General features: G+C 37.3%; 1 protein-coding gene across 2 annotated transcripts in view; it reads left to right on the top strand.

Annotated features, from left to right (window-relative positions):
- Positions 1-15338, top strand: part of LOC115913946 (cytochrome P450 7B1) — a 125907-nt gene that overhangs the window by 102532 nt on the left and 8037 nt on the right. The window contains exons 2-5 of one of the 2 annotated variants that reach the window (XM_030966283.1): positions 1303-1439; positions 7730-8326; positions 8770-8976; positions 15016-15194. In XM_030966283.1, coding sequence (XP_030822143.1) covers positions 1303-1439; positions 7730-8326; positions 8770-8976; positions 15016-15194 — 1120 coding nt within the window. Of the gene's footprint in view, positions 1-1302; positions 1455-7729; positions 8327-8769; positions 8977-15015; positions 15195-15338 lie in introns of both variants that reach the window. The other variant, XM_030966275.1, reaches the window with a different exon arrangement.

The following is a 15338-nucleotide window of genomic DNA, read 5'->3' as shown; positions in this document are numbered from 1 at the left end:
ACAAAGGATGTTCTTGGAAACTTAAATTTGAGCTTAGAAGTCAGTTAAACAGAGATCAGAATATGTGGCTTGGTTTAGCCACATCTGTTTATCTGTAAATTAAGTTTATAATAACTTTTTTAAAGTAAGTGAGCAAATCTCTGGCTTGTATTTTCCTGCCCAAAAAGTTTTAATTATGAAAGTAAAATTAAAATTAAGTACAGCATACCATGGTTATTTTAATTTTTTTTTCATTTGTGTTTCAGCAGTTCAAGGGGGAATGTGACTATGATAGGGTTAATCCAGCTACATAAAAATCCATGCTGTGTATGATAGTAGTAAAGCTTGTGATCCCTTGATCTTTGATTAGATCCAAGCTGGTAAATATCTTGTGTTCAATCAGAATGAGTTGTTCTGCATGTAGTATAAGTCACCTTCACAGATGGGATATAGCAGCAGAATTGTTTGTGAATATTTGTTTTAATCCCTTCCAGAACAAGCACGCTTTATGTTTCTTTGTTGTAAATCAGATTCAAGCAACTAAAGACCAGCGTGAAGGAAAGATATTTGCTTGCAGTCAGGAGTAGGACAGTGTGGGAACCTTTTTTCCTTTTAAAGAAAAATGTAACTTAGTAGATTCCTAAAAGGTATTTTATACTATAGATAACTAACACACCATGGCTGCTTTTTTAAACTGAGATGCAAACATCAGTACCTGTACGTTCTTTTTGAACTGTCCATACACATTTCTATCTTAGACTATAAATATAAAGAGACTAAGATTTATTACAGTTAATGTTCAGCCTGTATTATTATCCTATATTTTAGAGATATTTAGTTAAAATGGCTGTTCTCTGTGCTGGTAAGCTGAAATTACTAAAATGTTATCTGTAAGGATACTTGTTTTGTGTGGTCTGTCGGCGTCCTATTTACCTAAATCTGTCATAATTGCCTTCCAATACATCTTCCTCTGACACACCAAATATTGAAAATGAGATGACTCTTTGCTGGGAGCTTTTCTACTGAATGTCATTTTTCTGTGTTCATAACTTGATGGTAATAACTGGACGACCTGTAGTTAAATGCGTCTCAATTTCTCTCACTTATTTTTCCTAATCACCACATGGAGCCTTCAGTGCTCAGAAGTGTGATTAGATTTAACCTGCCATCATATCTGAAGAACTTTCTGTACAACATATTATACATTGCAGGAATTACAGATGTAAATAGTGGGTCTAAGTGTAATATATAAATAGATATAAAGATGAGTTGCTCTCATGCCAAAGTTAACTCCTGTTTATTTTTTTTTTCTGCTTTTAACAGAAAGACTGGAGAGCCCCCACTAATAAATGGCTGGATTCCTTACCTTGGGAAAGCTCTGATTTTTAGAAAAGATGCTTACAAATTCTTACTGGATCAGCAAAAGAAATTTGGAGATATTTTCACTGTACATATTGCTGGTGAGAAATATTTTAGTATGTATCTTGATTTTTTTCCATCAGTGAAGTTAAATACTAATCCAAATGTTTAGTTTAGAATCTTCCTTAACCCAAAACATTTTTCTCTAGCATAGACCCATAAAAATCCCTCAGATTTGCATATATTGTAAGCATAATAGTTATCTATAAAATATCATTATCAATGTGTGGATTTATTTATATGCTAAGTATATATGTATTTTGACAGATTTTGTAGGTATGTACTGTATGAACATAGATTTTGCCAGCACATTACATTATGTATTGGTGGTTTTTTTCCTAAAGAAAGGAGAATTAACATCATCTTGACACTGCACAGAAAAATATCAGATTAAATTTAGAAAACACTTAAGAAAAAAAGTGCAGAATTTGTTCTCACACATTTTACAACTGGTTGACAGGAACACAAGGGAATGAATGACACATTGACTCAGTGATACAATCGGGACTGGAACACAGAAACTTCCCGTTGCCAGCCTCTTACTCTGATCATGCTTGCTGAAAATAACAATATAATAAAGTATGATATAACCTTGCTGTTTCCTGTATTTATAACTGTATTACTAAGCCAGACTGAATACAAACATTTGAGTGATTTCAGATAGGCACTTAGCTGTGGAAGAAGAACATAGAATAAAACTAAAACCCTGAATGAAAGTTACATATATAAATATACATCTATCTGTAGAGATTTACTTTTTACTAAAGTCAATATAAAATCCAGTATTTTCTTGTGTTCAGAAAGGCAAGCTGTTATTAATATAGTTACAATAATCTTCTTCACCTTTACATGATGATATCCTTGTTCAAATGATCAGCTTTAGTCCATATAATTTTTAGTTATTCCTGTAGTTTTAGGGAGTTTGAAACAAAAATGTTCAGTGTAAAGTTTGCTTTTTTTTTCCTAGGGCAGTAGCATTAGCTTTATATTTCCATAGAAGCAATTTTGGAATGATTTTTTTTTTAAGTCAATTAATTTAGTTGCAAGCTGTGTGTTTGATTAATAAAAATTTTCCTCCTTTTAAAAAATCTGTCCTTTTTTCCTTTGGAAGAGAATTTTTATTGTATTAAATATGTTATTTTTTAAAATTTCATTCAGGATTTTCTTTTTTGAAAACTGGTATAATCAGATCTTTTGCAACTTGAAAGTGAGTTTGGCACAGTTCAACACCAACTCTTGTTGAAATACAGTCTTTTTTATTGTTAATTTGAAATCACACAATAATACAGTTTTGGCTTCTTACAAATACCAATTAATAGCTATAATTCACATACTAGTACATTCATTAAACCAGATACAGTCATACTTCAGAATCTTTAAAGTGTTTAATCAAATATTTATTTATTTTGCCTCTTTATTATTTTATGAAAGACTATGTTTAGAAGTTTGTGTTTAACCAATTATGAGTGTAATTTAGTTTCAGAAATTTCTATTTCCATGATAAACCAAATTCCATCTCAGATAATCCCCTATGTTCAAGTGTTTTGAGCCAAGCCTCCCTTGATAAAGACTGAGGTAAATGAAGTTAGTTCTGGATATCATTCCAGTCTTGTGCAGGGAAATGTTTGATTTTGTGAATTCATCATAACAGAGACACCACTTTAAGTTCTCTTTTTCAGTATAAAAGTGCTGACCATCAGGACTTCACTAAAGAGAAATAGTTTGTCATCCTCAAGTCAGGAGGAAACCAAAGCTAGTTAGTGTCTCTTCTCATGTCCTGATCCGAAGGCATACAGGATTTCTGTATGTCTTACTGATTTGACAAAGATGATGTTTCTGTGCTCGGCAAACATAGCGTAGCCAGCTGTATGTGGACTATCATTACTTTACCCCCCTGGTGGATGTCTAAAGGTCCTGTCAAAAAATTCTATCAATATATATTTTTATAATTATTGGTTCTCAAACTAGTTCATTTGGAAAATGCGGAACGATGCTTGGAGTTTCTGGCGTTGCCCCGTACTGGTAATGCGATTTTGCTGATTGTACTTTCCCATCTGATGAGCAAATGATTGTCATCCCTAAAAGTCGCAAGGGACATGGATGTCATCTTAATAAAGAAATTAAAAAGCACATCTTTCTATGAGAAACAATGTAAATTCCTGACCTGTCGCAGAAAATAGTTCTCTAATTGGTTTTGTGTGGTGGTGCAGCAGAATCGTTTTCCCCAAACGTCATGCCAGCGCAGCACCACTGTACATCATTGTCAGCAGTTCAGCAGAATCTCCCTAATAAGAGGACGATTACGTAAATGCGATAGTCTTGGGGGAAAAAAAAAGAAAATATCAGAAAAGAAAATAATAAGGAGGGGAAAGAGAAAGAGAGAGTCTGTGGCTCTGAGATGATCATACTTCCCAAGCCCCTCTGCTTGCTAAGGGTCAGCAGCATAGGCAGGCGGCTAGGTAAGAACTTAAAGAGCTTGAAACAGTTTTGTCATTGTTTCTCGGGATTAAACTTTGTGTCCCTTTCCTCTCAAGTTCATAGGAGTGATAATGAACCCTGCAACATTTTCTCTGACACTAACTCACCTTTAATAAAATAATTTTTGTGGTTTTGACTAAGCATATTTGCCTTTTCAAATACTGCTGCTAAGTCATTATTTTCTTTAAAGCATATACACACCTACAGTAGCATATCACATTTTTCTCTCATAGGCAAAAGGTAATTTACATTAACTCCTTACGAGGCTGAAGCCTGCTCCAAGCATTACTGAAATAACATCCATCATTAGATACCATCTGAAATGCTTGTCTTTCGTCATTAGCATTAAAAAGGTCCAGAATGCATTATTAGAGTAATTTCTTAACTATCATACAAATACTGGCTTCTGTGCTCAGATTTACCAATGTTGACAATTTTCATATTTTCCACATCAATCTTCTATTTCTAGGAGATCTTAGAAACTAAATGGAGATAACTAGGCTATTTGCAGCATGGGTGCAATGCAGACTGAAGAATTGGATAGTGAAGTATGAATTCTCTGTAGCCATTAAAAATAAAAAATCAGAGGGCTTTTTGCAGAAAGAATGATACATCTCTTGTTTTGACTTGTTTTTACTGTATTTAATAAAATAGCTCAGTGACTTAAACTGTTGTGAATTGGAGTGTGACATTTCTGTATGTACATGTCTACTTAGTTTTTCGTGTTGAAGTGGTTTTTTACAAACTAACAGGGAGAGGCTTAGTCTCTAGTGGTTTCTATATGAATACCTTCAATATTTAAGGCTACCTGGTTTGTAGAGATAGTATGCCTTCATTTTTGGCTGATTTGGCGTTACCTTTTTTAGTGCTCTGATAGAAACTTATGAGTATCAAGATTTTGAATTGATTTCAGAAAAGGTTACTTTCCAAAGATTGTCTAGGCATTAGCTGCAGTGGAGAGACATGGGAGTAGAGGGGGAAACTGCATTTTGAAATACCAAATTTTAACTGAAAACTTTGTGAAAGGTTTTAATTTATTTGTCTCTGACACCACCAGGGACAATCAGTGGGAAGAAACCTCACTGGGGACAAGGACAGGATTTTAAAAGCAAAACTAAGGACCATATTGACACTTTAAAAATTTAAAATCATAACTTGAGGTGAGAAAGTTTGTTCCACTTTGGATGTTTGCTGTTCAGGGTGTAGAGGAGGTGTTGGGGCACGATTTTGTAATTAGCAATCTGTTCCTGTATGGATGAGACTGGGGTAAGCAGTGTAGCCATGTAGGGCATCTGTGTGCAAGGATGACTGTAATTGTTAAAGGCTCCCAGACCCACTCTCACAACTTTCTAACTGCCATTAATTAGCCCTAGGTTTTAGTACTTTTCTAATTAAGATATCTAAAATTAGATTCCCGATGGCATACATAAACAATCTGCCTTTGTTATGGGGGGGGTCCACTTTTCTAATTATCTAGACCCTTACTAAATGTAGCAACAAGAAATATTTTGGTTTATGTGTTTATATGTGTTGTTGACTTGCAGTGGTGTGGTCTGGAGCCTGAATTGATTCTAAAAAATGAATTATATTTTGTTACATACTTACTTTTTGCTACCAGGAACCTGATGAGAATAATAAAACCAGGATCTGTAATATTCTTTTTCTCAGGGACTTTTTTTTCAAAGTATGTGCTAGTGGTGAGTGAGTTTTGATTTAAAATTATTACTAAAATTGTTTGTCTGAAAACTCATTTGCTGAAAATCATTTTCTTACTTAAAAAATGATAAGAATTGATGTGCGTTTGCTAAGTGTCTGATTAAAGATCACAAAGAAACTCATATTTTGCATCAGAAATAAGCAGATGGTGGACAGATGGTTTAAATTAATATTAATTAAAAATCTTAACTTAAATTGTTTACCCTGTAAATGCAAAGTTAAGAAGCCAGCTTTCATCTTTAGGGTTAATAACACTCCAAATCTATTTATTAAAAATTGCTCCACTGGACATTCTTTCCAAGCTTTGATCACAAAGATGGTAGCCTCAATAAAGAGCATGAAAGTAGGTGAAACCTGGAGAGAGAGGGTAATTCTAGGACTGTTAACAAAGATCCTGCAAGACTAAAGTCAAGTCAAGATTAAAAATTCCTGTAAGCCTCTGTAGTCAGAGAAGGTCTAAAAAGGGGACGGAGAATTCAGGATCTCACTTTCATGCTGGTTTCTCAACATACTTATTCTTTAAAATTAAATGTACAGCTATGGTTGATTATGTTACAGTAAAACAAAATCCATGAGTATCTTAAAAACATTTACACACTGTTGACAAAAAAGAAAAAGGGTTCAAATTCTGTCTTGATATGTCCTTTACATTTCCTAACTAGTTCACTGGGATTGCAGGTGATGTAATTGGGAGGGGAATTATGGCAGCTGGTAATTGTAGAGGAAGTCCAGAGTGTACCCAGATACCATAGGACACTGTGTGTGTGTATATAAATCAGAATATGAAATAACTATGATAATTCAGATATCACTATATGGTAACCATGGATACTTGACATTTTTAGTGGTAGTGACTGCTTTATCTCTGGACATCTGTCACAGAGCCAAATTTGGTCCGCAGTTAAGCATGTAGTGTTCCCATTAAAATCAAAGGAGATTTGTCCCTTTAGTGAGACAGAATTACACTGTAAGTGCTGGAAGCTTTGCTCTTTCCCTGAGTTTGTGGCTGGGATATTTCACAGGGAAAGTGTACATTTTAATAGGCACACTTTTTCCCTAATGCACCTCTTCATTCAAGGTAAGAATCAGGAACTCTAAATTTAGAACCATCTATAAAGAGCTAAGATTTAATTGAGCTTTGGGACTGTTAGCATTTTGATTCATGGTAGTTCCTCCAAGTGCTTTTTTTCAGCAGTTGTCTTGAAGTTTTTGGAGAACTTGCAGGACTTCTCTGGCAGGGACAATTTGAAAAAGCATTTAACTTGATGCAATCCTATCCCTCTGTACAAGGGGCTGAAGGTATCACTGTGTCACCTCATTAAGGACCCTGGAAAGGGTAGGAGGTTGGTGGTGCACTCTGACAATGGATCCTAGCACTGGGACAGTGTGTATCCCACAGTGCTAAAAATGGTGCCTGCTACATCACAGGCTGTGACTTCACATTCATAAACTAAGGTAGTCATGTTATGGATACGAAGCACATTCTTAACAAAGAGTTAGAAGAGCTTCAGGGGAAAAGAGCCAGATGTGAGAAAAGCTTTAAATGTTGGGGGTTTGCAGTGTGCAGTTAAAGCTGTAACTGGCAGATTATGAGTTCCTCTGTCATCTGCTTGGAGAAAGCTGCCTAGGTGGCATATTTTCCACTCCAGCCCCTGCCATCCACTTTCCTCTGTGCAGGTGAAATGTGTGTGTTTCTTGCTTTCTGCTAGTGAAAACCTACAGTTTCCAAATGTTGCTATGACCCCCCCCACTAGATTTTCATGAATTAGACCTGAGTAGAAAATTATTTATTTCAGAGCACCACATTTTAAGAGATCACGTACAACTGTTGGCACAAACAGTAGATCTGTCTACATGGAAATGGCTTCACAAGGATTTTAGAAGAGCCTGCAAAGTGTGGATTGCACACTGGTGGAATCTGCATCCTGACAAAGAAAATCTAAATAATATTTGTTTCATAATTTCTTTTTCTTTGCAGATTTATTCACATATCTTTGCTTTGGTTTTTTTCGTTTGCTTTTTTTTTCCTGCATGCTTTTTTCACAGGCTTTGGCTTATTTTCAGTTACTGCTTCTGGAAGTGTCACCAGATTATAAAAGTGCACGTATCTCTAATTACTTTCTGTTCTTCTATTCAGGTAGATATATTACCTTTATCATGGACCCATTTCAATACGTCTATGTCATCAGAAATAGCAAGCAACTTGAATTTCATGAATTCGCTAATAAAATGGCATCCAAAACTTTTGACTACCCAGCCTTGTCAAAAGGAAAATTCCCTGAACTCAAGGAAAACCTGCACAGAATCTACCAGTATCTACAAGGCAAGCCTTTGGATATCATTTCTGACCACATGATGAAAAATCTCCAGGATATATTTGAATGGAAATGCTCACAAGCAACAGATTGGGAAACAGAAAAAATGTACAAATTCTGCTGCTCTGTAATGTTTGAAGCCAGTTTTGTAACACTATATGGAAGAGTTCCTGCTGCAGATGGCCACAAAGTTATTAGTGAAATCAGAGACAAATTTATCAAGTTTGATGCCAGCTTTCCCTATTTAGCTGCAAACATACCAATTGAGTTGCTAGGAGCTACCAAGAAGGTTCGGAAGGAGCTTATACATCATTTTTTACTTCAGAACATGACAAAATGGCTGGGAGGGTCAAAAGTGGTCCAAGCCAGACAAGATATATTTGAGAAATATGAGCTGCTTGGAGATTATGACAAAGCAGGTAGGAAACTTATGAATGATTGCTTGTCTAAAATAAAATAATTTACTATAGACCTTTGAAATAAAAAGGCAAAATGGCGACCTTGAAATTTTTTTATGTTCTTTCTAATTGGCTAATGATAAAATGTTTTACTCTGAAACAACCCTCTATGATAATTGATTTTTTTTTTGTGCTGAGGTGGTAAAACAAGATACTTAATGGTGATAATGAGAAAGATTATAACTGAGCTGCATTTCCTCCCCTTATTCCCCCCACCCCCCTGACATTACATTTCAAACTATTCTCATTAAGCAGAAAATTAGACTTCAGAAACCTATTGGTCCTCATTAGCATTCACTGATCCTTGGCTGGGTCTGTGTCCTAACATCTTTTAATTAGCACACTGCAAATCTAATCAGTGTAATAAACGCTATTAATCTTCCTTTTCACTTATTTTCTCCCAGCACATCATTTTGCCTTCCTGTGGGCCTCTGTGGGAAACACGATTCCAGCTACATTCTGGGCCATGTATTATCTTCTGCGGCACCCAGAAGCTCTTGCAGCGGTGCGTGACGAGATTGACCATTTGCTGCAGTCAACAGGTCAAAAGAGAGGGCCCACATATAACATCCACCTCACCAGAGAACAATTGGACAACCTGGTCTACCTAGGTAATTTATTTTTATCTGTTAGGAAGAGGAGAGGGGCTCTCCCGGCAAACTCGGTTTATCACTCATTTCTGTTTACTGAGAAGGTGGAGGACACAGCTGCCTAATTGACATAATAACACCCATTTACATCAATTATAAATTATGTAGTTTATAGCTGTAGATACTCTCATTGCATGTAAACATTAAAGCCTAGGTAATTAACTATGCAAGGTATGCAAAAGGCTAAATCGAAGCTTTGCAATTATTTGAAAAAAAGTTGATGCCTATTAAGTTGTTTGATTCTGAGCATCTGCCGAAGTGTTAATGCATTTCAAATACTTCTGTATGGTACTGCCAAGAAGGACCTTTTTCTGAAATTAAAGTGGAATTGTATATTTAAACCACAAATGTATTTTATCCGCAAGCAATTTCTTTCTTTCTCTCTTTAACAAAACAAAAATGCTTCTAAAGCAGGCTTCTGTTGGGCAATGACTCCAAATAAAATATAAGAAGATAAAAATTTGCAGAGGAGAACCAGTATTTTTAGTACTTTATTCAAAAGAGGGAGCTTTAAGAGAGCTACACATCTTTCAGTTCTGGATCTAAGGTTCAGAGGGAGACCCTTGCCAGTGGTCATTGGAAGTTATTTGAATCGGGAGCTGTATAGGCCTTCAGAGCATCAGCTCTTGGTTTCACTTCTTTTGGTAGTGCATAGACACTGGCAACAGAAATGCTGAAAATAGCCCAAGGGATGAAAGATGGTGTAGCAGGTAGGTACCTAACTTTTAATCATCTGTGAATCTCCACAAGTAGTGTTACAAGGGCAGACAACAGCTGAACAAAAGATTAAAGGTTCAATAATCCTCTGTTTTTAAATATAAAAACCAATCCCGTATTCAAAACAAGCTCATGTCCATAGGTCTTGGTAGCTCATGACCTGAACTGATGCTCTACTCTTAAACAAAGCTGTGTTTGGGATGATGGTGGAGCAGTGCACTCTGTGCCTGATTTGGATCCTTGTAATAGCTGCCATTTTCCAAGATCATCCAATGTGGCACATTTCAAGAATCTGTGTGCAAACTTGATTTGATTAGTACAAATATAAAATGGAGTCAAATCCATTTCTTTTGTGTCAGAGCATTAATATTAATCTTACATATCATGAGTCTACAAAGTTGGTTACATCCGGAGTCATGGCTGTTTTGATGCAGATTTATCTCTAACCAATGGAGAATGTTTTTGAAGTAGTGGAGGTATGGGATGACAATTCTGGTGAGTAACAGGACTTTCTAAGCATTTAATGGACTTCTAAGGAGCACAAGTAAAACTACTTCACATCAGAGCTAGCATACACCAGTAAATAAGTTATCAAGCATAAATAAATCAAAAGAGAACTTAGTTTATATTTATAGACTGAGATGGAAATGGCTGATGAAAAAAAGGGGGAAAAAAAAGGCTCCCCAAAAGTGTAGAAACAAGGAAAATAAAACCATGTAGTTCACTAAAACCATCTGGTGCAAAACAGTATGAACAGTTTAAAAACATTAACTGTGTCATTCCTCTGCTTCTTGAAATCTTGAAGTACCTTGGTAGCATTTGATTTATGTGTTGAGAGGGAAGTGCCACATCCTACTTTGTAGTATTCTTGTAACACTTTTGTTAAATTTCATAATCATGTTAAACATAATTTGATATGAACAGAAGCTAGATTTCAATTCTTCTGGCACTTAAGTCATAAAGGGCTGGATACTGTCCCATAAAATAATAATATAGAAAAAAAATTTGTACCATAAGAGAATCAGAGTCATGCTTCGGTGGAAAGGGGAAAGGGATGTTTTGTTAATAAATGTGTAGGAGGGACAGAGGTCCCAAATTGCACTGCTTGCACGCCAAGACCTCCCCTCTTGCAGGAAGGCCTCTGACCCCAAACCTCCAAGACTGAACTTTTCCTCTTTCCATTCCCTCTGTGCCAACCCGGAGCGTAGGAAACTGGGATTGTGTCCCTGCCTTCAAATGAGGCAGACCAGGTGGGATGCTTGCATGTTCATCACCTTGTCATCTCATTCTCCTGTTTTAAGCGCTCTGATTCTCCGTCCTCTTTTTGGTCTACTATAACAAGAGTCTTCTTGAATCCTCATGCTAGAGGAGAACAAGCAGAAATTGCTAGAAGTCTTTCTCTGGAAGAGCATTGTTATTATGGTCAGATTGTTGGGTCTAGGGAACAACATGGCCTGATTTGCTCCTAAATTCTAAGCTCAGGTACATGATTATTTTATTTAAAAGAAACAAACAAACAAAACAAAAATGCAAAACACACTCAACCCAAAATCAAACTAGCAAATTTTGGCCCTGATAGGGTCATCTTCTTCTGATGGCATTTCTGGGGCAGCACCCTTTGTATTGTCTGCATAACACAATACAATCCCGAAATCCAAACATATTTCTTTGCACAGAGTAACATACATTATTAGACATTATGGCTCACAACAGAGCTCTAATATGGTAAAGGACACATGAAAATGGTCTGTTAACTGTTAACCAGTTAAACTGGTTATAATGGAAATGCCAAGGGTAAAGCAGAGATGTACTTAGTGCATGTTTAATGCTAGGCATGTTTAGTCAGTTCGTTTATTTAATATTAGTCCATTCATTTATATGGCGAAGTATTCTTGCCCCAGGTCATTGCTGAATCCCAGATATTCCTGCAAAAAGAGCACAGCTTGAAAAATTGTTTTGTACACAAGAAAGGGTAGGGACCGAAAAGGAGCTAATACAGAGTGTGTAGTCGTAACACAAATGCTAAGCATTAAAATCAGTGGTTGATTTGAAAGGAGTAAATATATTTTTCTGGAATGGGCTGGGCAGTACATTTAGTTCCAAGTAAGATGCAAATGTACTTGTTTCAGATTATCGTTTGTGTTGGCACACCGTGATGCCCATGGGTAAATGACCCCCCCAAATATTTGCATACTCAATAGCTATTTTCCTACAATACACTCTAATAATTATTGCACCCTATTACCTGCTCTGTGTTAGTGTAAAATTAACAATCCATTACTGCACAATAAGTTTTATAAAACATTTACAGATAGAGATCATGTTTAATTAAAATTAACTTGCCTACGAAAGCCAAATGCACTTATGATTCGCAATGACCTTTTATTACCTGCAGTCCCTTGTTTTGGCTGGATGATTGACAGCTTGCTGTTTGGCTACCATGTTGTATTTCAGCTGACAAGACTTTTCATTTTAACTCAATTTGCCTGCCTATCACAAGCTGGTGGCAGGCCAGGCTCAAGTCACCCAGCTTTGCCTCAGCAGCTTGCTCTATTTCTCATTAGTACGCATTTATTCAGTGGAAATTGGAAGACAAATGCTTGAAGGCATGTGAACTAAGTATAGCAAATTAGGGTTTAAAGACTGAATATTTATAAGTATATTGAAACAGTTTTTAAAAAAAAAAGTCTAGAATGAATTGGAAGCTGAGTGCTAGCTTTAGTATAAGAGAAATGAAGAGAGAAGTGGGAGGATTCTAAGAATAACAATACTATGAGATATATCTCTGTCTTCCCCCCTCCTTCTCTCTCTAGAAAAGATGTAAAATCTCTCTGACAACACCTTATCAAACAACAGCCTGGCTTCTTTATGTAGCGCTTGCACAGTGAAGTTTAGCATCTCATGTGTGTAAGAAGGGGGGAAAAAAATGAGGGTCATGTTCATTTGCTGCTTGGTTATCCCTTGGTATGCTTTAAATTGCCTTGTTTGTTCGGCACAAGCACAGAAACAGATGTTGCTCTACCGTGCTGGATAATTTACTGTACCTCACGGTGCAGAATGGAAGGCCTCCCAAGCTACCCAGCTGGTCTGTCAGCGGCGATGGCTGGTGTCTGCTGAACTATGACAACTGCAAGTAAAGGCTGCAGTTTTATTGTGCAGTTGTCATTCCTCTCAATGTATAGCTCTGGCATTTGTGGAAAGCTGACTGTCTATTTTTTTAATGTGAGCCTGCAAAGCCATATAAGCTCCATTCTCCTTTGTTGATCATAATGTGACTCATTACTTTTGTCATCTAATGATTATCGGCATGATCGCTCAGAGCGAGAGCCAAGCTCGCCTTCCACACATAACTGGTACTGGAAGGTAAAACAGATTTGTCATTTACGATCTGACCGCTAAGCCACACTTTGTGCTCCATTATTGTGATTAACTTCTGCATAAGATATGCTGCCCAATTGTCATTTGAGATCCGGCAGCGGGCAGGGACTGCTGCGCTTTCTGGGAGGATGTCCGCCGATAGGATGTGACCGCGTTGCTTGGGTGGTTAAACGTGCTGCTATTTTGCCGTGACACTTTATAATTATTTCTCTTTTTTTTTTTTTTGCCCTCCTTTTCTCTTCCTCCTTTGATTTCTGCTGTCTCCACGTATGTCACCACCATTTCCAAATGGTGGACTGGTACAAAGCTACCAGCTTCATTTTCTGCAGGTTGAAGGCAGTCTGAAGCCGAGGCTGGACCCTTCCTTTGTACCGCGTAAAGTTTTGTTGCCAGAGCGCTGCCAGTTGAAATCTATCGTGTCAGGTGCCTTGTGGCTATCCACAGTAGAGGCCATCTTCTGGAACCAGGGTTCTTTTCTGGCTTCGTCACCAACAAGCCGATTTGACTCTGCCTGATTATAGTAACGAAGGCAGTCCAAAAGAATATGCACAGACTCACTGTACGTCACATTGAATCACGGCACTGGCCACACAAAGCTGACCGCAGCCTCATTTCTTTAGACAAATGCATGCTTAAGGAAAAACCTCCTGCAAGAAAGCATCCAGGGCCACTTTATTTGCTATGCATGCTAGCACCAGATTTAATTTTTAGTGAAAGAACGTTTGTTATTATTTTTTTCAGAGGCATCTACACTGGGTAGCTACTGTCTCTAATAAGCTAACCTTTTGGGTGCAGCAATTGCAGTGCCTTGGTGAACACTTAGAGAAGGCTTATTTGATATCACAGAACATAAAGGCAGACACAAATGGATTATTACATGCAAATGAAACCCTATTTTTGGCTATTTTTCACACTAATGATTAGAAGGAATCAAGTCACATATAACAGTGCCCATACACACTGGTGGAAAAATAGTCAGTTTTGATTACAAAGTGAGAGATGCAGCCCTAGACAGGAGCTACATGCTGATATACATGCTATCAGAATGATTTATGCAAATTATGCATATTATTCCCAAAGGAATTCCTCCTCAAACTGCCAGGATAAATTGCCGGAAATTAGCCATAAAATCTGTCGTGCTAGGAGCAAAAGGTGAAGGCCACTGGGAAAGCAAGGACATTCAGCTTCTGGAGCCTTCCAGGATGTGATGGTGGAGACAGAAATCTTGCTTTCCCCAAACCTGAAAGGACTATGTTTTGTTTCCTCTAGGCCAATTAGAAGTGTCTTTCTCTCTTAAAATTACTAAGCAAATAATGAATTGCTTTCATTCACTCTGACCACAACAGACACTATAATTTGGCAGCATAGTGCATTGAAAAGAAAATGCATTTAAAAATTCTCAGAATGACTACAGAATTAACAAGCAGAATGATTTCTAATGTATAGTCCTACCATTAAATCCAACAACTTTCAAAAGGCAAGCTAAACAGCTCCATGGATGCTTTCGCTGGTACTTGTTTGCAACCACCAAAATATATGTAAATGCATAAAGCGTTCATGTCTTTTGATTGCGTTGTTTTCAACACGATGCCTGAATAATGACTTTCCACCCAAAACCTGGTGCTGCTTACAACCGACGGGATTTCTCATCACCATCAGGGAGAGTCACTTTGGGAGGCTCAGCATCCCTGACTGCCCCACCCCAACCCTGCAGGCTTGTGTATTGCCTCCTCTTGGCCTCTGCTTTATGTTTGGTTTTGCTTGTGTGTTTTTTTCCCTTTTTTTTTTTTCCCTTTAGCCTGCCCTACTAAACTCTTGGAGAATCAGCAGCCGTAGCCATGTATAACTTCCAGTCATCTCCCATATTTCTGATGCTTCCCCCCTCCCCCCTTTGTTCAATTGCAGAGAGTGCCTTAAACGAGAGTTTAAGAATGTGCTCGTCCTCTATGAACATCCGCATCAGCCAAGAGGATTTTGTTCTCAAGCTTGAAGGGAATCAAGAAGTCGTTTTGAGGAAAGGAGACTGGATAGCCCTTTACCCGCAGATTTTGCACATGGACCCTGAGGTCTATGAAGATCCTAAGGTAAACATTCAGCTGGTGCTGCTCTTCCTACTCCAGGCACATCGAAGCAGCCAAGCCTTTTATGATCTGTAGTTGTTTTTTGGTTTTTGTTTTTTTTTTACTGCTGTTCCTTCTTGTGGAACAAATCTTCCTAGTTTCAGATGT

Source organism: Camarhynchus parvulus, chromosome 2 (genome assembly GCF_901933205.1).
Source record: "Camarhynchus parvulus chromosome 2, STF_HiC, whole genome shotgun sequence".
NCBI lineage: Eukaryota > Metazoa > Chordata > Aves > Passeriformes > Thraupidae > Camarhynchus > Camarhynchus parvulus.
Note: the sequence above shows the minus strand (reverse complement) of the source record. Positions and strands in the feature narration are given on the sequence as shown.